We start from the raw sequence: 23216 nt of genomic DNA on the forward strand, positions 1-23216 counted from the left end.
CTCTAGCAGCCACCTGTCAGGGTTGGGTGTCCTGCATCCTTATTTCTTGTTCTCAAACCTGGCCCATATCCCTTTCATCACAGTGGGCAGGGGCCATATGCCTCCCATGCTACACCAGTCTTCCCTGGGATAAACAGTCAAGCTTTGGGGTTGCTGAGTGGTGAGGAAACTTAGGGAGCTAGCAACTTTATCCTCCCCCTCAACCAGTGAGGGGTTGAACTGCAGTATGAAGCCAGCACAGAAAGCAGCAGACATGAAATGGATGCTTCAGTCATGTCTGAAACTGGTACCACCTCTAGACTTCCCTATTATGTAAGCTAGTAAATTTCCCTTTTTTGCTTAAGATAGCTGTGAGTTTCATTTACTTCTTTACTTCATAATGAAATGACTGTACATTTCATTGCAGCCCAAACAGTGCTAAGTCAAGGCCTGCAGCAGTACACAGCCTTGCTATGTGCCTGGACCTGTGCAGTGTTCATTATTAAATTTTGTATACACACAAAAGAAGTGAGGTGCCCTTCTCATAGGTAAAGAAATTGAGCTTTTGTTAAATTAATTGGCCTGCACTGTACAGCCAGTATTAAATGGAGCTAAGATATGAACTGAAGTCTGTCTTGCTTGAAGGTCACCCTGACATCTGCCTGCACCTTATCTGAACTAGTGATGGGCAGGTGGTTCACTGCCTACTGGCATTCAATTAACATGGTTTGGGCTAAACAGTAGAAATTTCTTCTACTGAACCAAATCGGCTTCTTCCTGATTCCAGTAGACCTAGATGGAGGATATCCAATCTCCCACAAGTCATTCTCCTGTAGAAATTGGGAGTCAGTGCCTCCCCATTCACGTTCCCCAGATTAAAGAGCTCCGGTTTGAGAGAGTTTAGCCATTCATCCAAAGTCCTGGTTTCCATTTCCCTCTATCAGTAGCCCTCAAACTGGACACTTGGCCCTGGGGCTTGGCAGAATAGGAATATGCTGGAAGGGCTCTTCAAAATAAGTTCAATACTCATTTTCATCTGGAAAATGAATATTAATATTACCCTAAAAGGGGAAGTGATTTGGATGGTTTGACTGCCTTAGAAGAGATGGCTTCCTACAAATACTTTTCAAAGAACTGAAACCAAAAGCATCTTCTGCATCAAGCTTCAAATAGATGAACCCCAGAATAAGCAAGCACTTTAGATAATAAAAGTTGACAGGGATAATGTGGCTAGAGCCCCTCTCCTCTGAAGCTAGAATGTTACCTAAGGACATCTAACTTTAACAGTCCCCGTTCAGGAAACAGCATTTAAATGCATTGGCTGGCTCAGAGCATGTGACTCTTGATCTTGGGGTCGTGAGTTTGAGCCCCATGTGGGGTGTAGAGATGACTTTAAAAAAAATAAAATCTTAAAAAAAAAAAACCCTCTAGGGTTGGACTTGACTCTGGATTTAAAAAGTACACTCTAAGGGTGCCTGGCTGGCTCAGTCAGTGGAGCATGCAACTCTTGATCTCAGGGTCATGAGCTCTAGCCCCATGTTGCGGGTAGAGATTACTAAAAAAAATAATAACAATTTAAAAAAGAAATAAAAGCTACACTCTAGTTTAGAAACTGCTAATGGGAAAAACTCCCAGAGGGGAGGGTCTTAGCCTGTCTTGGTGTGTTGTAACCTTGGTGTGTTAGCCGCTGTAGCTGTAGAGAAGAAGGGAACTCGGGGGGTGGGGGGGAATGTGGAAATAACAATTATCAATGCTCTCAATGTTACTGGTTTCCAAAGTACTTTATAATCTAAGCCTGCATTTAGATTCTGGCTCTGTCATCTAATTAGGTGTCATGATCATAGGCAAGTCAATTTACCACTCCAAACTTTTTTTTTTTTTAAAGATTTTATTTATTTGACAGAGATAGATACAGCGATAGAGGGAACACAAGCAGGGGGAATATGAGGGGGGGAAGCAGGCTTCCCGCTGAGCAGGAAGCCCGATGCGGGGCTCCATCCCAGGACCCTGGGATCATGACCTGAGCCGAAGGCAGACACTTAATGACTGAGCCACCCAGGTGCCCCTACCACTCCAAACTTTAGTCTCCTCATCAATAAAATGGGCATAGGAATATTCACCTCTTAGGAAGATGAAATAGGATACTCCACGTTACTGTTATTATATATTGCTATCATCTGGCCTCTCAGCACAGGGCTGGGAGTAAAACAGAACTGTGAAAATAACTTGCCCCATACCACACAGCTGTTAAGTGGCAGAACTGGAAGGAATTACCCAGAGAAGTAGTTCTCAAGCCTTAATATGTATCAAAGTCATCAGGAGAGCTTACAAAAATGCAAATTCCCAGCCTCACCCCCAGGGAGTACAGGAATCTACACTCTTCACTTATGCCACAGGAGATTCTCATGCTATTGCTCCAGGGACCTGATCATTTATGATCAGGACACTGACTTATCCCAAGGAAGCTGCTAAATTAAGACAGCACCTTACCTTTCAAAGTTTTAAGATAAGAGGAAGAAGGGTACCACCAAGTAGTTTACCCCTCCCCCTGCCAAACCATTTGACTTCCCCCTCAGCTCCTAGGAGTCTATTGTGGCCTGAAGGTCAAGGGTAACCTTCCTGAGATGGTCATTTTAATTACATAAATAATCCACATTTACTATAGAAAATTTTAAAATAAAGGTAAAAGAGAGGAGTTCAGTATAGTGGTTAAGAGCCCAGCCAACTTTTGGAGGAAAACATGTAAAACATTCAGCAAAGTTGGCACCTAGTAAGAACCCACTAAGTACTAGTAAAACATTTATCTTAGGTAAAAAGAGGGCCTGGATACAAACTCAGACCTCTACTTCACAACGGGTGCTCTTTCCACAGCTTGTGGTTTTTTTCCCCACAGGACTCTGATTTCTGTGACTCCCATCTGTGTCTGTCCAGGGCCCCCAGTCTTACCCCTCAGAGCACACTTTCCTCTCCGAGCCCTCCTACAAGCAGCTGGCAGTGGCACAGAGGCCTTCAGTGGAGAGGACATACTCGGTCCCAAGGCTGAGATGGTGTGTTTAACTGGTGCTTAAAAGGTCCCAACCTCACAAAGGCAAAATCTGTCCTACTTCCAAATCTCTCTCCCACTTCCAAATCTGACTCTTCATCAAGTTCTTTTCCATCTTAGACCACCCAGGATGTTTATTTTAACCAGATGGATGCACTGGGATTCAGCCAGACTCCCTACTTCCTAAGATAAGGAAAGCCTTGGGTGAAAGCACAAAGGGATTAAGTCTCAGCCCCATAAATACCCTCCAGGCAAGGGTTCTCCATGCTAACTCCCAGCTTGGCTTTGTCTGCTCCTAGAAAACTAAGAGGAGGAACACAGATCAGGTTTCAGATGCCTATTGAACCTCTAACTTGCTGTGTGACACTGAGCTGGACTGGATCTAAGGACCCCTCTAAATATAACGTTCTGTAACACCCTCCCCCCCCATGTAATCAAAACTTAATGAATCTCAGAGTTAAGAGCTTCACAACATAATACTACATATAAAACTCTTCTTGCAAAAAATAAAATTATCTGTTTACAGATATGATCATATATGTAAAATCCTAAAGACTCCACCAAAAGGAAACAGAAAATAATAAATGGATTCAGCAAAGTTGCATGATACAAAATCACAAAAAATCAGTTGTGTTTCTACACACGAACAATGAACAATCCAAAAAGGAAATTTAAAAAATTTTTTAAATTATAATAGCATCAAAAAGAATAAAATAGTTAAGAATTAACCAAAGAAGTGAGACTTATGCACTGAAAACTAGAAAACATTGCTGAATGAAATTAAGGAAGATAAAAATAAATGGAAAAATATCTTGTGTTCATGGATTGGAAGACTTACCTACAGATTTTCACTGCAATCTCTATCAAAACCCCACTGATTTTTCTTTTTTTTTTTAAGATTTTATTTATTTATTTGAGACAGAGAGAATGAGAGAGATAGAGCACATGAGAGGGGGGAGGGTCAGAGGGAGAAGCAGGCTCCCTGCCGAGCAGGGAGCCCGATGCGGGACTCGATCCAGGGACTCCAGGATCATGACCTGAGCCGAAAGCAGTCGCTTAACCAACTGAGCCACCCAGGCGCCCTGATTTTTCTTTTTTAAATAGACTCCATGCCCAACTTGGAGCTTGAACTCACGACCCCAAGATCAAGAGTTGCATGCATGTTCTACCAAATGAACCAGCCAGGTGCCCCTCTAATGACTTTTTTTTTTTTTGCAGAAATGGAACAACTCATTCTAAAATGTATATGGAGGGGCGCCTGGGTGGCTCAGTCATTAAGCGCCTGCCTTCGGCTCCGGTCATGATCCCAGGGTCCTGGGATTGAGCCCCACATCGGGCTCCCTGCTCCACAGGAAGCCTGCTTCTCCCTCTCCCACTCCCCCTGCTTGTGTTCCCTCTCTTACTGTGTCTCTCTCTGTCAAATAAATTAAAAAATCTTTAAAAAAAATAAAAATAAAAATAAAATGTATATGGAATCTTAAGGAACCCCCAATAACCAAAACAATCTTGAAAAAGAACAAAGTTTGAAGACTCACACCTCCTGATTTCAAAACTTACTACAAAGCTAAAGTAATCAAAAAGTGTGGTATTGGCACAACGACAGAAATAAATAGACCAAAGGAATAGGATTTGACAGGCTTGCAGTATACCCTTACATATGTGGTCAAATGATCTTCAACAAAGGTGCTAAGACCATTTGATGCAGGAAGGACAGTCTTTTTAATAAATGGTGTTGGGAAAACTGGATATCCACATGTAAATGAATGAAGTTGGGCCCTTACCTAACACCACATAAAAAAATTAACTCAGTGGGGCACCTGTCTGGCTCAGTCAGTGGAGCATGTGACTCTTTTTTTTTTTTTTTTTTAAGATTTTATTTATTTGACAGAGAGAGACACAGTGAGAGAGGGAACACAAGCAGGGGGGAGTGGGAGAGGGAGAAGCAGGCTTCCCATGGAGCAGGGAGTCCGATGCAGGGCTCAATCCCAGGCCCCTGGGATCACGACCTGAGCCAAAGGCAGACGCCCAACGACTGAGCCACCCAGGTGCCCCAGAGCATGTGACTCTTGATCTTAGGGTCATAAGTTTACAGAGCTTATATTAAACAACAAAAAAAATTAACTCAAAATGGATCAAACACCTAAATATAAGTGCTAAACTAAAAAACCTCTTAGAAGAAATCAGGGGAGAAGCTTGTTGACATTGATTTAGCAATTTTTTTTTTAGTTTTTTTGTTGTTGTTGTTGTTTTGGTTGGTTTTGTTTTAAAGTAATCTCTACACCCAAAAAGGGGCTTGAAATCATGACCCTGAGATCAAGAGTCACATGCTCTGGGGCACCCAGGTAGCAAAGTCAGTTGAGCGTCTGACTCTTGGTTTTGGCTCAGGTCCTGATCTCAGGGTTGTGAGATCAAGCCCCATGTTGGGCTCTTGCTCAGTACAGAGCCTGCTTAAGACTCTCTCCCTCTACCCCTCCCCTCTCCTCTAAAATAAATAAATAAATCTTTTTTTTTTTTTTTTAAGAGCCACGTGCTCTTCCAACTGAGCTCCCTAGGCGCCCTGGCAGTGATTTCTTGGATATGATACCAAAAGCACAGGCAACAACAACAAAAAATTAGACAAAGTACACTTCATGAAAATTAAAAACTTTTTTTTTTTAAAGATTTTATTTATTTATTTGACAGAGACAGAGATAGCGAGAGCAGGAACACAAGCAGCAGGACTAGGAGAGGGAGAAGCAGGCTTCCTGTGGAACAGGGAGTCCGATGCGGGGCTCGATCCCAGGACCCTGGGATCATGACCTGACCCAAAGGCAGACGCTTAATGACTGAGCCACCCAGGCACCCAAAAATTAAAAACTTAAAAAAAATTTAAGTAATCTCTACTTAATAAAGGGGCATGAACTCACAACCCTGAGATCAAGAGTCACATACTCTACCAACTGAGCCAGCCAGGTGCCCCCCAAATTAAAAACTGTTGTATATCAAAGGATACTATCAATAGAGTAAAAAAGGGGGGGCGCCTGGATGGCTCAGTCGTTAGGCATCTGTCTTCGGCTCGGGTCATGGTCCCAGGGTCCTGGGATCGAGCCCCACATCGGGCTCCCTGCTTGGCGAGAAGCCTACTTCTCCCTCTCCCACTCCCCCTGCTTGTGTTCCTGCTCTCGCTATCTCCCTGTCAAATAAGTAAATAAAATCTTTAAAAAAAACACAAACACAGAATAAAAAGGTAACCCACAGAATAGGAGAAAATATTTGCAAATTACATAAATGATAAAGGATTAATATCCAGAATATATACAGAACCCCTAAAACTCAACAACAACAAAAAAACAAACGACAGGACTCAAAAAATGGGCAAGGGTCTGGAATACACATTTCTCCGAAGACATACAAATGACTAACAAGCACATGAAAAGATGCTCAACATCAGTAATCATTAGGAAAATGCAAATAAAAATCATAATGAGATACCACTTCACACCCATTAGGTTGGCTATTATCAAGGGGCACCAGGGTGGCTCAGTAGGTTAAGCATCTGCCTTCAGTTTAAGTCATGATCTCAGGGCCCTGGAATCAAGCCCCATGTCCAAGCCCCGTGTCCAACTCCCTAATCATTGGGGAGTTTGCTTCTCCCTCTCCCTCTGCCACTCCCCACCAACTCATGTGTGCTTTCTCTATCTCAAATAAATAAATAAAATCTTAAAAACAAAAACAAAAACAGAAAACAAGTATTGGTGAGAATGTGGAGAAATTGGAACTCTTGCATACTGTTGGTGGAAATGCAAAATGGTGCAGCTACTGTAGAAAACAGTATGGTCGTTCCTCAAAATATTAAAAAGGGAATTATCACATAATCCAGCAATTCCACTCTGGGTATATACCCCACAGAATTGAAAGCAGGAATATAAAAAGATATTTGTATACCCATATTCATAGTAGTATTATTCACAACAGCAAAGAGGTGGAAGCAGCCTAAGTGTCCCCCAGCAGATGAAAAAATAACAAAATGAGGTATATATTATGAAACTGAATAAAGGGAACCTCATTTAAGATGGAGATGGGGGAGGGGCGCCTGGGTGGCTCAGTCGGTTAAGCGGCTGCCTTCGGCTCAGGTCATGATCCCAGGGTCCTGGGATCGAGCCCCGCATGGGCTCCCTGCTCAGTATGGAGCCTGCTTCTCCCTCTCCCTCTGCCTGACTCTCTGCCTACTTTGCTCTCTCTCTGTCGAATAAATAAATAAAATCTTAAAAAAAAAAAGAAAAAAAAGATGGAGATGGGTGGGGGGACCTGGGTGGCTCAGTCAGTAAAGGGGTTGACTCTTGATTTCAGCTCAGGTCATGATCTCAGGGTCTTGGGATAGAGCCCCATGCTGGACTCTGAGCTCAGCGGAGAGTCTGCTTGAGATTCTCTTCCTCTCTCTATCCCTCTGAGCCTCCCCTCATGTGCACACACACTTTCTCTCGCAAATAAATAAATCTTAAAAAAAAAATGGAAATGGGGGCGCCTGGCTGCCTCAATAGATGGAGCATGCGACACTTAATCTCAGGGTTGTGAGTTCAAGCACCACACTGGGTGTAGCAATTACTTAAAAAATAAAAAATAAATGTTATGGGGCACCTGGGTGGCTCAGTTGGTTAATTGTCTGCCTTCAGCTCAGGTCATGATCCCAGAGTCCTGGGATCAAGCCCCGCATTGGGCTCTCTGCTCAACGGGGAGCCTGCTTCTCTCTCTCCCTCTGCCTGCCACTCTGCCTACTTGTGCTCTCTCTTTTAAGGATTTTATTTATTTATTTGAAAGAGAAAGACACAGCGAGAGAGGGAACATAAGCAGGGGGAGTGGGAGAGGGAGAAGAAGCAGGCTTCCTGCGGAGCAGGGAGCCCGATGCGGGGCTCTATTCCAGGATGCTGGGACCATGACCTGAGCTGAAGGCAGACGCTTAACGACTGAGCCACCCAGGTACCCCATTGTGCTCTCTCTCTTATAAATAAGTTCTTTTAAAAAATAAATTTTAGGGGCGCCTGGGTGGCTCAGTCGTTGGGTGTCTGACTTCGGCTCAGGTCATGATCCCAGAACCCTGGGATCGAGCCCTGCATTGGGCTCCCTGCTCCTTGGGAAGCCTGCTTCTCCCTCCCCACTCCCCCTGCTTGTGTTCCCTCTCTCGCTGTGTCTCTCTCTGTCAAATAAATAAATAAAATCTTTAAAAATAAATAAATAAATAAAAATAAATTTTAAAAAGTCTTTTAAGGGCGCCTGGGTGGCTCAGTTGGTTAAGTGACTGCCTTCGGCTCGGGTCATGATCCTGGAGTCCCTGAATCGAGTCCCGCATCGGGCTCCCTGCTCGGCTGGGAGTCTGCTTCTCCCTCTGACCCTCCCCCCTCTCATGTGCTCCCTCTCATGTGCTCTCTCTCATTCTCTCTCTCTCAAATAAATAAATAAAATCTTAAAAAAAAAAAAAAGTCTTTAAAAAAAATTAAATAATAAAATAGAGTTGGGAGGCCAGCAGAAGGAGCTCTCACACCCTATCAGTACTCAATTAAACAGAAAGATCCCAACAGACATACCTTTAACTCCCAACAGGAAGAAGCCTATTTTTTACTACCCAGCAGGAGGAAGATCTTCTCCTTGCCCAGCAACAGCCCAGTCAATGAAAGACCATTACAACTGTTATAGCCAATGAAAAGCCACTATACTTCAAACTCCTAGCTTAATCCAACATGTACTTTTTGTTTATAAAAGCCCCTCCCAATACCCTTCCTCTATAAAAGCAAGTTTCTCCCTTTTGTTCTCTGGATTTGCCTATCATTTTGCTACAGTTTGCATGTCCCAAATAGCAATACTCTGCTATTCCCAAATAAACTCATTTTTACTGGTAAAAAAAGTGAGTTGTTTTTTTTTTCCAAAGATTTTATTTCTTTATTTGACAGAGAGAGACACAGCGAGAGAGTGAACACAAGTGGGGGAATGGGAGAGGGAGAAGCAGGCTTTCTGAAGAGCAGGGAGCCCAATGCAGGGCTTGATCCCAGCACCCTGGGATCATAACCTGAGCCGAAGGCAGACGCTTAACAACTGAGCCACCCAGGCACCCGAAGTTTTATTTTTAAGGTTAACAATATATACAATGAACACCTAAAGAACATTTAACAAAGTTATTCTGCCTTAAAAAGGAAGGAAATTCAGGGGGCCTGGGTGGCTCAGTCGGTTGAGCATCTGCCTTCGGCTCAGGTCATGATCCAGGGTCCTGGGATGTAGCCCCACATCGGGCTCCCTGCTCCATGGGAAGCCTGCTTCTCCCTCTCCCACTCCCCCTGCTTGTGTTCACTCTCTCGCTGTCTCATTCTCTGTCAAATAAATAAATAAATAACCTTAAAAAAAAAATTAAAGAAAAAAAAAAAGGAAGGAAATTCTCACACTGGCTATACCATGGATGAATCCTGCAAACAGTATGCTAACTGAAATAAGCCAATCAGAAAAGGACTAACACAGTGTGATTCCACTCTTATGAGGTACTTAGTCAAATTTAGAGACAGAAGGTAGAATGGTAGCTGTTGGGGACTGGGATAAAGAGAGATTGAGGAGGGACGCCTGGGTGGCTCAGTTGTTAAGCGTCTGCCTTCAGCTCGGGTCATGATCCCAGGGTCCTGGGATGGAGCCCCACATTGGGCTCCCTGCTCCGCGGGAAGCCTGCTTCTCCCTCTCCCATTCCCCCTGCTTGTGTTCCCTCTCTCGCTGTGTCTCTCTCTGTTAAATAAATAAATAAAATATTTTTTAAAAATAAATTTAATTTTTTAAATAAATTTAAAAAAAATTTTAAATAAAAAATCTTTTATTTATTTATTTATTTTTAAAGATTTTATTTATTCATTTGAGACACAGAGATACAGAGAGAGAGAGAGAAAGCATAAGCAGTGAGAGAGGCAGAGGGAGAGGGAGAAGCAGGCTCCTCACCAAGCCAGAAGCCCGATGCGGGGCTCAATCCCAGGACTCTGGGATCATGACCTGAGCTGAAGGCAGACGCTTAACCATCTGAGCCACCCAGGCACCCCAATAAAAAATCTTTTAAAAAAATGTAAATTTTGCTATGTATACTTTACAGCAAGTAAAAAAAAATTAAGTTTAAAAAAGAATTTAGGGGCACCTGGATGGCTCAGTGGTTAGGCATCTGCCTTCGGCTCACATCATGATCCCAGGACCCTGTCCTGCTCAGCGGGGAGCCTGCTTCTCTCTCTCCTTCTACCTGCCACTCTACTTGTCCTCTCTCTCTGTCAGATAAATAAATAAAACCTTTTTTAAAATAAATAAATAAATAATAAAAAAGAATCTACTGTTTTATTCCGATTGTCTCCATCGTCAGTGCCCCCCCATATCTCCTGAGTGACTTTAACAGTCTTTAAACTAGTCTCCCACTCTGATCCTGTCCTCCAAAAAGCAGCCAGAGTGACCTTGCTAAGACGCAAACCTGAAAATTGAAGTGCCCCTGCTCAAATCCCTTCTGTGGCTTCCTCCACCCTTGGGACAAAAATAATTTCTTCATGGCCATCATCAAAAAGACAAGGGGGGTCTGGCCTCACATCTATGGATGTAGAGAAGAGTGAACCCTTGTGCACTGTTGGTGGGAATATAAATTGGCGCTGCCACTAGGGAAAACAATATGGAGAATCCTCAAAAAATTAAAAATAGAAATACACTATGATCCAGCAATTCCACTTTTGGGAATATAGAACACTAAGAAATAAGGAAATGAAAACACTAACTTGAAAAGGTATCTGTACCCCATGTTCATAGCAGCATTATTTACAATAACCAAGGCATGGAAACAACCTAAATGTCCACCAATGAATGAATGGATAAAGAAGTTGTGGTATATATACCATGGAATATTATTCAGCCACAAAAAATGAGGAAATCCTACCATTTGTGACAACATGTATGGACCCTGGAGGTTTATGCTGAGTAAAATAAGTCCGTGGGAGAAAGACAAATACTTTATGATCTCACCTACACGGGCAATCTTAAAAAAGACTCAGAAAAAGAGATTAGACTTGTGGTTACCAGAGGTGGGTGATGGGGGAGGGGGAGACGGAGGAAGGTAGTTAAAAGATACAAACTTCCAGTTGAGATAAATAAATGGTAAGGATTTAAGTTACAACATGAGGACAATAGCTAACAATGCTGTACTGATACATTGGAAAACTGTTAAAAAAATAAATCCTAAGTGTTCTCATCACAAAGAAAATTTTTTTCCCTTCTTTTCATTGCATCTATATGAGAAGACAGAATTAGCTGTATCTATTGTGGTGATCATTTCACAATATATGTAAATCAAACCATCAAGAGGTAGGCCTTAAACTTATACAGTGATGTATGTCAATTATATTTCAATAAAACTAGAAAAAACAAAAACAAATTCTTCAGCATGCCCCTCCCACTCCTTCCAAATTTGTGGCTTTATTCCCTACCAGTGGCTGACAGGGTTTCAACTCCTGGAATGCCCTTTTCTCTTCCTCTCCCTCTTCCCCTTAACTCCTACTCTTCCTTCAGAGCTCCATTTTTCCTAACCCTCCAGATCAAACTCCCCATTACAAACCTTTACCACCAGGCCCAGCAGACTGAAAACTTACCTTTTCTGTCTTGGACCTTGGGTGAGGTATTCTTCCAACAATCTATGACAGAATGAATGACAGTTTGTCTCCAGCACTGCATGCCCCCAGGGAATCTGTAAAAGAGGTTTTTGGGGTTTTTTTTTAAAGATTTATTTATTTGACAGAGAGAGAGCACAAGCAGGGGGAGCGGCAGGCAGAGGGAGAGGGAGAAGCAGGCTCCCCACTGAGCAGGGAGCCCATGTGGGGCTCCATCCCAGGACCCTGGGATCATGACCTGAGCCGAAGGCAGACACCCAACCATCTGAGCCACCCAGAGGCCCCAAACGTAAAAGAGGTTTTATACCAATGGTACACTTCCAAACTGGAGTCAGTTGGTTAGGCTTTAACCACAGTTTTGCATATGGGAGGGAACAAGATTCAGAAAAAAGGCAGGGCTGAAAAAGAACAAGATCCATGTGAAAGTTGGAGGACTAAAAGATGTGGACCCATGTCAGGTATATGTCCCTCCCACCAGGTCCAGACAGAGTAATGTCTCTTGTTGTATATGTCATCTTTTGGGGTCCAGCTTCACTCAACCTATTGAAAGAGGATCTTGGAATTGAGTTGTGATTGAAAACACCAACTATGGAATTCTGAAAAAGCTCCCTAGGAGATTCTGTTGTTTGCCTAGGGGGAGAAATTCAGGTCAATGTTGACAGGTATACAAAGGATGTTCTGACTTCATTGATATTCTGACCTCACTAGTATTCTTTAAGACTAAAAGCTTAGGGGCACCTGGTGGCTCAGTTGGTTGGGCAACTGCCTTTGGCTCAGGTCATGATCCCGAGGTCCTGGGATGGAGCCCTGCATCAAGCTCCCTGCTCAGCAAGAGAGTCTGCTTCTCCCCCTCCCCCTGCTCATGCTCTCTCTCTCACACTCACTCTCTCTTTCAAAAAAAAAAAAGACTAAAAACTTAAGGTTAAGAGTAAAGATTTTGGAGTCAGACCGACCCAGGTACTAGCTGAATGATTCCAGACAAGTCAGCCTCTATAAACCCACCAACAGAAGGGCTTTGGTCTCAACTTATTTCATAGTACAATGCACAAGGCACCACCTGGAGGGCTTACTAAAATGCTGATTATGGGCTGCACTCCCACAATTTCTGATTTGGCAGTTCTGGGATGGGGTCCGAGAATCTGCATCTCTAATCAAGTTCCTAGGTGATGTGGCTGCTGGTGGTCCAGACACATACGTTGTGAACCACCGTCCTAGCACACAGTGAGGACACAGTAGATGAATACTCAGATATTCTGACAGCTAATAAAGTACTTTCTGCACTCCCCCCACCCCAAACCCTGCCTCAGGAGTTCTCAACTGGTTCCAACTTGCCATATGGCCTTAGAAAATCTTTCCCCCTCTTTGGATCTCAGGTCTCACATTTGCCAAAAGAGGGTATGGGCCAAGATGAGACACTAAATTAATACAGAAAACAGTTTACATCCTGAACAGGGTCCTACGGAACTTGCAGGGGTTACGGGAGAAAATGAGCAAGGGCTAAATCCTGAGGGGGCCGCTGGGGACTTCCGGGGAGCCAGTTTTGGGCTCCGAAAGACGCGGAAAAACAGGGCCGCGTTCTACCCCACTGCTCTAGGGGACAAACCGTGGACGGCTGGGCGACGCTCAAGTCTAACCTCGGCTCTCTGACGCCGTTCTCCAGTCTCCACAGCGCCTCCTCGCGCTCGCGTCACCATCCCCACCTAGATTGTCCCTTCCCACTCACCCTACCGTGCGCCTGGCGGAAGCTTGCCGTCACTTCCGTCACGCGTAGAGCGCTTGCGCCGAGGGGACGGCTGCGCTTTCTCTCGGACGGCTGCACGGCTGTGGATTGGCTGCGTGGGTTCGCCGGCGGGAGGACGCGCTGCGCTGCGTTGCTCCTCCCTCCGCAGCGCCAGGTCTCGATTGAGCGAGTGAGCGAGCCGAGCCGGCGTTTTGGCAGAGTGAAGGCAGCCGCAGCGCGCTACCGAACCTGACCACTGACTCTGTCGCTGTCGCCGCCGCCGCCCTGCGCGCCGTGACGCGCGACCCCAGAGCCCGACACCTTTGGCCTGGCCCGCGCGCCCCTGGCCCGGCCCGGGCGGCGCGACGGGAGGATGAGCGGCGGGCGGCGAAAGGAGGAGCCGCCTCAGCCGCAGCTGGCCAACGGGGCCCTTAAAGTCTCTGTCTGGAGCAAGGTGCTGCGGAGCGACGCGGCCTGGGAGGACAAGGTGCGGTGGGACCTGGCGAGGGCGCAGGTTCGAGGAGCCGGCTGGGACTCGGGGACGAATGGACAGGCCCGAGCCTGCCCCTGCCCGCTCTGGGCGCGGCCGAGTGTTTGGCGTGGGGAGGTGGGTGGGTGCGGGTGGCACAAAGGTGTCGGGGCGAACTTGGCGGGCCCGGCGGGCCTGACAGCGGGGCTCGGGGCTCACCGCGGAGTGGCCTAAGCGTGAAGCCGCCGGGGTCACGCGGGAAGCAGCGAGGAGGGGGCACAGGAGTTGCCACCCGCGGGCAGGGCGTGTGCCTGAACGGCGAGAGTGAGCTGAATTCGACCTCCGCCTTTTACTGCCAGTAGGATCTTCAGTAAGTGACTTATCTTTTCCGAATTAACTGCTTAATACGGTCGTTAGCACGAACAGTAACGGTAACAGTCTTCCAGTGAAGACTCTGCCGGGTGCTCTCTCCACGCATTATCTCACTCAGTTCTCAGAACAGCTCTGAACTGGGGTACCGTGGTGCAGGAAAGCGTTGAGCACGGGATGAGGCTCACTAAAGGTGAGCTGCCATTGCTTTTTTATTGGATGAGAAATCCCAAATGCCTTAATAATTGCGAGAGAGGGGAGACTGAGACCACCTCTCAGAGGTGTGTGAGAGAGGGAGGGAGAGAGGGGGAAACCACCCAGTGTTTGTGAGAAACGGTTGGGGCTTCAAGATGTTTTCACTGGTCACACAATTTCAGGAGATCTGGGTGTAGGCACTCCCCAACGCTGCTTCATGATCTGGAAGGGACCAACACAGCTTGATTCCAGTTGGCCTGAAAAGAATGTTGTTATTTGCAGTTTTTCCCTTGTTTTTCTGGACTGATGAAGTGGGTTCTCCTTCCTGGAGTTCCTTTAAGGGGGGGGGGGAGGTACTTCCTGAAGGTGCCCTTGTCCTGCCCCCAGCCCTGCCCAGTTCTTGTAAAACCTTTCTGATCTGCTGTGTCATTTCTTTCTTTCGTTCTTGTACAAGGACTGGTTTCTGCAGTCTGGGGCAGGTCAGAAACCTGAGTCTTCAGTGTCCTTGTATGATAATCAGATATGCTGGGGGCGCCTGGGTGGCTCAGTTGGTTAAGCGACTGCCTTCGGCTCAGGTCATGATCCCAGAGTCCTGGGATCGAGCCCCGCATCGGGCTCCCGGCTCAGCGGGGAGCCTGCTTCTCCCTCTGACCCTCTCCTCTCTCATGCTGTTTCTCTCTCGCTCGCTCTCTAATAAATAAATAAATAAAATCTTTAAAAAAAAAAAGAAAGAAAATCAGATATGCTGGGACCAGCCTTCAGCACTTCTGTTTCTAATTCCTTTCTTCGTTGTGACTTACTCCAAATTCAGGGTGCAGGAAGATGGTGCTGAGTAGGTTAATAGCCCTTCTGCCTATGGATAGTCTGTCTAGATCTTTCCTCTGAGGGTCAGACAAGAGTGTTCTGTGGCCGGTAGCACAGTTACCATCACAGCCATTTCACACAAGCCGTTTCATTTTTGAAGCTTCTAAAAAAAGTAAATAATTTTTCTAAAATGTTTACTTAGCACACAGGCCCGGAAGTCATCACTTAAGAGAACTAAGTATATCATTTTTTGTTTTTAAAGCATGTTTTAGTATAAGAGGTGGAGTTAAGAAAACTACATACTATTGCTCTTGGAGAAATTTCTCTGGAAGATGTGTTTATGGCAGAAAGCTTTTTTATTCCTCACCTATTACAGAGGCTCGCATGTGGCACCCACTGCAGATAATGCATGCATTCTCTTTCTTTCTACAGGATGAATTTTTAGATGTGATCTACTGGTTCCGACAGATCATTGCTGTGGTCCTAGGTGTCATTTGGGGAGTCTTACCATTGCGGGGTTTCTTGGGAATAGCAGGGTAAGTCTTGGGTATGTTCCATTTTCATGATATCATTTCAAATAGAGATTTTGTTTCCTTTTTATGGAAAAGGCCATTGCTAAGTTGGAGGATATATATAGATAAAATAAGTATATATGTATGTATGTTATATATTTCTCTCTATATGTAGGGTTTTTGTTTTTTTTTTTAAAGATGACTGTGTGTGTATGTGTGAGAGAAGTTACAAAGGCAAAAAAGTAGCCCCATGATGGCACTCCTGGGTCTGGTGCAGCACTCCTCAGTTCAGCAGGCCTGGGAGCATCTTAGCTTAGACATGTTATCTTTCCAGACACTGGACTGGGCCAGTCTATTCATTCATGGGTCCAAAGGGATCTCATGCAAGAGGCTACTGCATTGCCTGTTGGTGGCAGGCATCTAGTTCTGGCATGACCTTTGTACCAGTGGAAATTTGGAAAGTAGAGGAACTTCTGTACTTGGTGACCACTCCCTTATGACTGGCACTGTGCTAGATGTCTTGGATCTTGGCTATGACAGAAGTTATTTCAGATCCCTACTTTTTAAAGATTTTTTTTTTTTTGACAGAGATACAGTGAGAGAGGGAACACAAGCAGGGGGAGTGGGAGAGGGAGAAGCAGGCTTCCTGCTGAGCAGGGAGCCCGATGCGGGGCTCGATCCCAGGACCCCAGGACCATGACCTGAGCCGAAGGCAGATGCTTAACGACTGAGCCACCCAGGCGCCCCCAGATCCCTACTTTTTAAAAGCAATGAGAAAGTAGAAGGTTGGGCCCTCCACTTTTTACTGTGTTTCCATGGCCAGTGGCAGCACAGCTGACACTTACCCCTGGTCTTGGCTCAGCTTGTTAACAAGCAACTGAAAGTGATGAGTCCACATGCCTACCAGACTGAATTAAAAGGATGTGTAGGAGGGCCACCTGGCTGGCTCAGTCGTTAAGCATCTGCCTTAGGCTCAGGTCATGATCCCAGGGTCCTGGGATCGAGCCCTACATCGGGCTCCCTGCGCCACAGGAAGCCAGCTTCTCCCTCTCCCACTCCCCCTGCTTGTGTTCCCTCTCTCTCTGTCTCTCTCGTCAAATAAATAAAATCTTTAAAAAAAAAAAAGGATGTGTAGGAGTTGTCTCAAGATAGGAATTGTGGGTAAGCTACAGTGGGAAATGGACAGGCAAGCTTGTGAGTTGTTTTTTTTTTTCCACACAGGAACTGTGATCCTTAACCATGGAACATCACATTGGTTGTTTTAGGGGTGATCACATCTCTTATTCCCTCACTCTAGGGTGAAAAGGGTGAAATAGATTTCAAATTCATTTGAGTTCCTTATTTTCTCAGAAGATAACCCAAAAGGAATGTATAGTCTTCTCTTCTAACTAAAAAGTTTTTGATTTATGATACTGAGCAAAACATTTGTCTAAGGAAAGGAGTTATGTTATGCTCTGCCTAACCTTGCTGGAGTGGACATGTGATGAGTTCTGAGTGATGGTGAGGAGACACAGGACCTGGGGTTCATAGGTCTTCCCTAGTTGGAGGAAGTGTATAGATACTCTTCAGAATGTTGGTCATCCCATTTGAGCTTTCTGTGAAAGAAAAGGCAGATAAGAGGAAAGGTCAGAGAAAGGGGGAAGGCAGTCTAAAGACAAGAGGGAGTCTCTCATCTTCCCAAGGCCACTTTTCTAGGAGAGAAGAACACTGGTTCAGACCCCTTGCCCCCATCTCATCTTGCAGGATTCCTAAGAGAGTTCTCTGAAGTCACCCAATCTAGGAATAATATAACAAAGACCAGAGTTAGTTTAGTATCCTTCCCACTGTGGCAGATGAGTTAAGCTGCTTAGAGATCTCTTTTTTCTTGTAACTGTAAAAAGCTCTGGATTCAAGTTCTAGCTCTGCCACCTTCAAGCTACATAATTTTGGGCTCATCTCTCTGAGCTTCCATTCTCTCATCATTAAAAGGGGGGACTAAAAGTGCCCTCCTCATAAGATGGATGTGTGAACTAAATAATGCAAATAAATTCCTAAATGTAGTGCTTAGTACATCATATTGCACTCCATAAATGGTTCACTGCAGTCATATGATTAGCTTTACAAAGAGTGCTAAAAATGGCTATTGAGAAAACAGGAAAGGAGGTATTTGGGAGTGAATTCGCTTTGGAGTGGCTCACCCATAGTGCTGCGTTCTCAGGACTGCCTGTTTCCTGGGGTTCGGTCCCATGCTGTCCTGCCAGAGCCAGTTTCTCTCACTCCAAACAAATCCCTTCCTCCTTTGGTTGGCACCTTTTCCCTTGCTCTTGGAAAGGGCCCAAGGACATTGATTTTTCCACACACTCCCTCTCTTCATCTGCCTGACCCAGTTGCCTGGGCTTAGGGCAGGACTGCTCTGGTGCTCCATTCTGGTGACCCTCTTCTCTCCACTTTGTGCCTTAACTACCCTCTGTCTGGGCTCCACCTTGGCTTCTCTTCATTTCTGGTGCGGCGACAGTGAGGGCATATTCAGATAAAACCATTTTCCCGTTCTCATTATTTATAGTTTGCCTGAGAACTGAGTGGTGGTTCTGCTCTGCAGAGGTTTTGTGTCATCCCTTCTTGCCTCTCTGTCTCTCATAGAGCCCGGCATAATGATTAATAGGTGTTCAGTGAATGCTTGTTAAAATTTTTTAAAACCTGAAATGAATTCCTATCAATCCTTGAAAGCAGGGTCATACCTTACTATTGTCATGTAGCCTCCCAGCCCTGAAATCAGAGTATTTGTTAGAGGTTCATTATTTTGTTAAAATTCTGAATTTTTAGGATAGAGTTTTAAAAAGTGCATTGGAGAGTCTTTGTAAGGTTTTTTTCCTCAGCCCCAATCCACGTTCATTTCTTTGTCTATACATCTGTGTAATTCTCTCCCCCGTTTACAATACAGGATTTATGCCCGTTTTTTTTTTTTTTTTTAAAGATTTTATTTATTTATTTGATAGACGGCAAGAGAGGGAGCACAAGGAGAGGGAGTGGCAGAGGGAGAAGCAGGCTTCCTGCGGTGCACGGAGCCTGATGCGGGGCTCGATCCCAGGACCCTGGGATCATGACCTGAGCTGAAGGCAGATGCTTAACGACTGAGCCACCCAGGCGCCCCTGGATGTATACCCATCTTTAAAGCTCAGTTTGAGCCCCTCCAGTCCTTTCCTGAGCCCTCCCCCTTGACCACCAGACGTTTAAAGGCCTTTGTTTCTGTGACTTCACTTGCTACTTAGTGTGTGACCCTTGGAAGGCAGGGGCCCAGTTAGCTCTTTTCTTTCTGTCATCCCTTATTTCCTCACATTTCCCTATATCGTATCACTAAGCAACCACTTTCATAGGCAGAGACTCACAATGAGTCTCAGCCATTCTCCAGCCCTAGCTTATTAGCTGAATCCCAGAGTAACATTTCTGAGTCCTGCTAGTAATCTCTGTCTGGAACCACTAACAGCCTGTCCAAAATGAATCTCCATGGGGCACCTGGGTGGCCCAGTTGGTTGAGCGCCCGGCTCTGGATTTCAGCTCAGGTCATGATCTCAGGGTCCTCGGATTAAGCCCCGCATTGGGCTCTGTGCTCAGCGGGCAGTCTGCTTGAGGATTCTGTCTCCCTCTTCTGCCCTTCCTCCCGCTCACGCATGTGTGCTCTCTCTAAAATACATAAATCAGTCTTTCAAAAACAAAACAAAATGAAACTCCTGACAGAGAGAGGCAGCCAGATTGGCTAGGTCCCAAGATTTCTGGCAGAAGATAAGGATGTGGCTACAACATGACCAAGCCAAGGACTGTATTTTGTGTGAAATCCAAGAAAAACCTGCTCTTCCTGGCTCCCTGCCTGTTACTGGAACCATTATACTCCCAGACCCTTAGGCTTGAAGACTTTGAGTCTCTTACCTCCCCATTCAGCCATTTTCCCAGTCCCTGTCCTCAAGCTTTATTTCTGCTCATGTCATAAAACATGGTACAAGTCTAAACCAGTCTCCCAGCTCCTGTTCCCCCAACTCATGAGAAAGCCTATACTTTCCTCACAAACTAGACTTCTGGGATGCCTAGCTGGCTCAGCCAGTAGAGCATGCGACTCTCGATCTCAGGGTTATGGGTTTGAGCCCCTGGTTGGGTATAGAGATTACTTAAAAATAAAATCTTTAAAACAAAAACAAAAAAACTAGACTTCTGACGTATGTATACTCTGTCTCATGCTCAAACAGCCCCAGGGTCTGCCCCCTACCCCTTATACTGATGGACACTCCTCAGCATCATCATACTGCCCTGCCCCACACCAGCCTACACTTCATCCATTACGAGGAACTAGTTCTTTGCATTTTCCCCACCGCAGCCTTCAGGAGCAGTGTGGCCTAAAACATATAGTCCCCCATTAAATTAGATGCTGTAACTTGGAAGATCATAAAGTGTTGATCACTTTACAAAAATTTCTACGTGATGAGTGTACCAAGAGATAAGTAGATCAGGGTGATAACATTACACTTCACTGCATTCTAAGTGCTTCATTAGTTAATACAATATGGGGGATCAGAGACCTTCCTGGAGGTGCTCACGAACCTGTGGTTTCAGTTCCATGCTCACGGCTGCTTTTGGCCTCCGAATAGGTGGCTGAGGTAGAGCAGGAACTGTCAGTGCTCACCTCTGCATCAAGTGCAGTAGCAGCCAGTGGACATCTGGAAATTGTCTCCCACTGGGAATGAATGCAGGAGCTGCTTTAGTTCGCTTGCTTGTTCCACTAGGCCATGAAGCAGCAGCCTGACGTGTATTTGTCCCATGGCCACCCCACCCCAGCTGGAGCTACTTGGAGGCCCATGTCAGGTACTAGTCCTGGTTTGGGATGGTTTGGCTACTATTCTCTCTTACTCTGAAGGAGCTTGGAGAACTTTTGTGTGCTTTTAAATTTTTTAAAAAAATTTTTGCTGGGCATCTAAATAAAAGTTGCTTTTTATGCCTCTAGCTCAACCACTGGGCAGTTCCATTGAGGGTCTAGGTCCATGTATTATTTTTCACTTGTCCCCATAATACAAGTACTTAACTGTGCAACAGTGAGTGTCCTGGTAGGGCTGGACTGTGATAGTGGAGTTCTAAGTCTTCTGAGCTCATAGTTTGTGTTTGGTGCTTGTCCTCCCTCCAGATTCTGCCTGATCAATGCAGGAGTCCTGTATCTCTACTTCAGCAACTACCTACAGATAGATGAGGAAGAATATGGTGGCACATGGGAGCTCACAAAAGAAGGGTTTATGACATCTTTTGCCTTGTTCATGGTATGTATAGCTGATAGTTATATAGTAAATCCTGCTGTTTCTCAAGGGGAGCACACTGATTGGGTTACACTTTGTGATTGGGGTGTACCATTTTCCAAAAGGCTCCAGGGATTGGAGGGCATTTCCTCCATCAGTCCAGTTGTCACAAAAGATGTGGTGTGGTACACTGTAGTCTCCCTGTTGGTCTACACACCCAGGGCCTGTCATCAGCTTCTACGTCTGATTCTCAAATGTGGTTGCATAATAGAAACTAGGAAACATTTACAAATACATTTATGGCATTCATAATAGCTGGAAAAGCACAAACAACCATCACCTGGTCAGTAGATATAAATAAAATGTTGTATATCCATATGGTATTCGACCATAAAAAGGAATATAAAGTACTGGTAGGGGCTACAACTTTGATGAATTTTGAAAACGTTATGCTGAGTGAAAGAAGCCAGACACAAAACATGTTACGTGATTCCATTTATGTAAAATGTCCAGAATAGGCAAATCCACACAGATAAAAAAAAAAAAAAGTAGATGAGTGGTTGCCAGTGACCGGGGGGAGGGGGGAGACAGACAGAGAAATGGGAAGAAACTGAGGATGATGAAAATGTTCCAGAATCAGTGTGATCTTTGCACAACTCTGTGAATATACTAAAAACCTCTGTATTGTATATATATATATATTTTTTTTTTTCTATTAAATACTTTAAAAGGTGAACTTTATGAAATATGAATCATATCTCAAAATTAATTTTTTTTAAAAATTGTAGACTCTGGCCCAAATCAGTAAAATCAAAATCCCTGGGTGGGGGTGCCTGGGCATACATATGTATTAAGGTCCCAGGAGATTGCAGTGAATAACCAGTTTTGAGAACCTCTGCTTTATTTGATATGAAGCTGACAGGGTATGGTGGTGGTTTGTTTTTCACATTTGTTGCTAATCCTAACCCTTTACCTGTATCAGTTCCACATCTATAACTCCACTCCCTGGTGCTCCAGTTGCTTTTTGGTTGAGAGGGAAGCTTGTCCATGGTCTCTTTGGTAGCACTGTGGGTGATCCTGGGCTCTGTCAGAGACAGCTTCATTTCAGTGAACTTATTTAGGCCTCCCGGCTGATTGCATTGAATAACCCCTGGGAAGCCCACTGTGCACACATTCTTTGACATTTTTGTTTTGTGGAATAGGTGCCTGTGTTGACCCAGGTGACCTACGACCATTGCTTATCTCCTCTCTAGGTCATTTGGATCATTTTTTACACTGCCATCCACTATGACTGATGGTGTACAGACCCCACCTACTCTCTGTCCGGTCCAAAGGACCCTCGTAGTTACAGCACAGAAACATGATTGTAGGGGCACCCCAGCCACGTGGAACCTGGAAGACCCATGTTTCCTGGACCAAGAATCATTGTGTTGGGCATCAGTGTTTTCTGCAAGGGTTGTGATCTGAAACTTTTTAAAGAACCATCCGCCTTTTGGGGAAGCATTTCTGAATTGTCCATCACCAACCATTCCTTCTTGGATATCATCATGAAACACCTGTTTGCTGATCGGAGCTGTCATTTAATTTGATGCACCTCTGGATCCGGATGAAACATTAAATTGTCTTCCTCACTTCTCCATCAGGTGTACAGTTTTTAAACTATCAGTGGCATTTCAAGTCTTCTGAAAACAGAGTGGCAGTATGTGCGTGGTCCATAGCACAGTACAAGCAGCATCTAATAAGTTTTCCTTGTAGAACGTTTTCGGGTACTTGAATAAATCAAATCTTTAATTGAGAACCTGTTGATGATACCTATTAAAGCCTTTCTCACATCACCTCTAGCCTCAGAACCCTACCCTCCATCCTCATCCCTCTTCCTCCTCTCCCTGCTCCTGTAGTAGCTCCAGCCAGGCCTGTCTTCCTTAATGGGCAGCAGGGAAATCAAGGGCTAGAGTTGGTGTAGGCTGTGGCCTTGGCTTTGTGGAGAGAGGCTTACTGACTTCTGATGCTCCTGCCCGGTGCTGAGAGACGTGACTGACCACCGCAGTGTGCTAGACCCAGAAGGTGCCATTTTGGGTTTGGCCACAAGATAGCAAGGCCACTGTAGCCAGGAAAGCTTAGGCAGATTCAAATGATAAGCCACAAAATGAAATAGAGATCTTGGAGCTAGGACTGTCCAGAGAAGAGGTTTGATGGGGCTGTTTGAGACCTGGACTGTCAGAGGTCCCCTTTGCTCT

General features: G+C 45.1%; 1 protein-coding gene and 1 long non-coding RNA gene across 4 annotated transcripts in view; one reads left to right on the forward strand and one right to left on the reverse strand.

Annotated features, from left to right (window-relative positions):
- The window catches only part of LOC123851749 (uncharacterized), a 118159-nt gene extending 104765 nt beyond the window's left edge, over nt 1-13394 (reverse strand). The window contains exons 1-2 of the long non-coding RNA XR_006792695.3: nt 13293-13394; nt 11641-11735 (exon numbers count right to left, since the gene is read on the reverse strand). This is a non-coding gene — a long non-coding RNA (uncharacterized LOC123851749). The remainder of the gene's footprint in view (nt 1-11640; nt 11736-13292) is intronic.
- Nucleotides 13395-13467: 73 nt separating this feature from the next.
- On the forward strand, nt 13468-22777 carry RAB5IF (RAB5 interacting factor). Of its 3 annotated transcripts, none has more exons than XM_045885721.3 (4): nt 13468-13865; nt 15648-15751; nt 20874-21003; nt 22233-22777. In XM_045885721.3, exons 1-4 carry the CDS (start codon nt 13752-13754, stop codon nt 22272-22274), a joined length of 390 nt encoding a protein of 129 aa, XP_045741677.1. In that variant the 5' UTR covers nt 13468-13751; the 3' UTR covers nt 22275-22777. The 3 variants fall into 3 exon arrangements, with proteins under 3 accessions (XP_045741677.1, XP_045741678.1, XP_064429204.1); XM_064573134.1 differs by having other exon boundaries at nt 13478-13865; nt 22182-22316; XM_045885722.3 differs by lacking the exon at nt 20874-21003 and having other exon boundaries at nt 13474-13865.
- Nucleotides 22778-23216: the final 439 nt, after the last annotated feature.

Source organism: Mirounga angustirostris, unplaced genomic scaffold (assembly GCF_029215605.1).
Source record: "Mirounga angustirostris isolate CCGP_5_RB_7025 unplaced genomic scaffold, mMirAng1.0.hap1 SCAF_10, whole genome shotgun sequence".
NCBI classification, from domain to species: Eukaryota; Metazoa; Chordata; class Mammalia; order Carnivora; family Phocidae; genus Mirounga; species Mirounga angustirostris.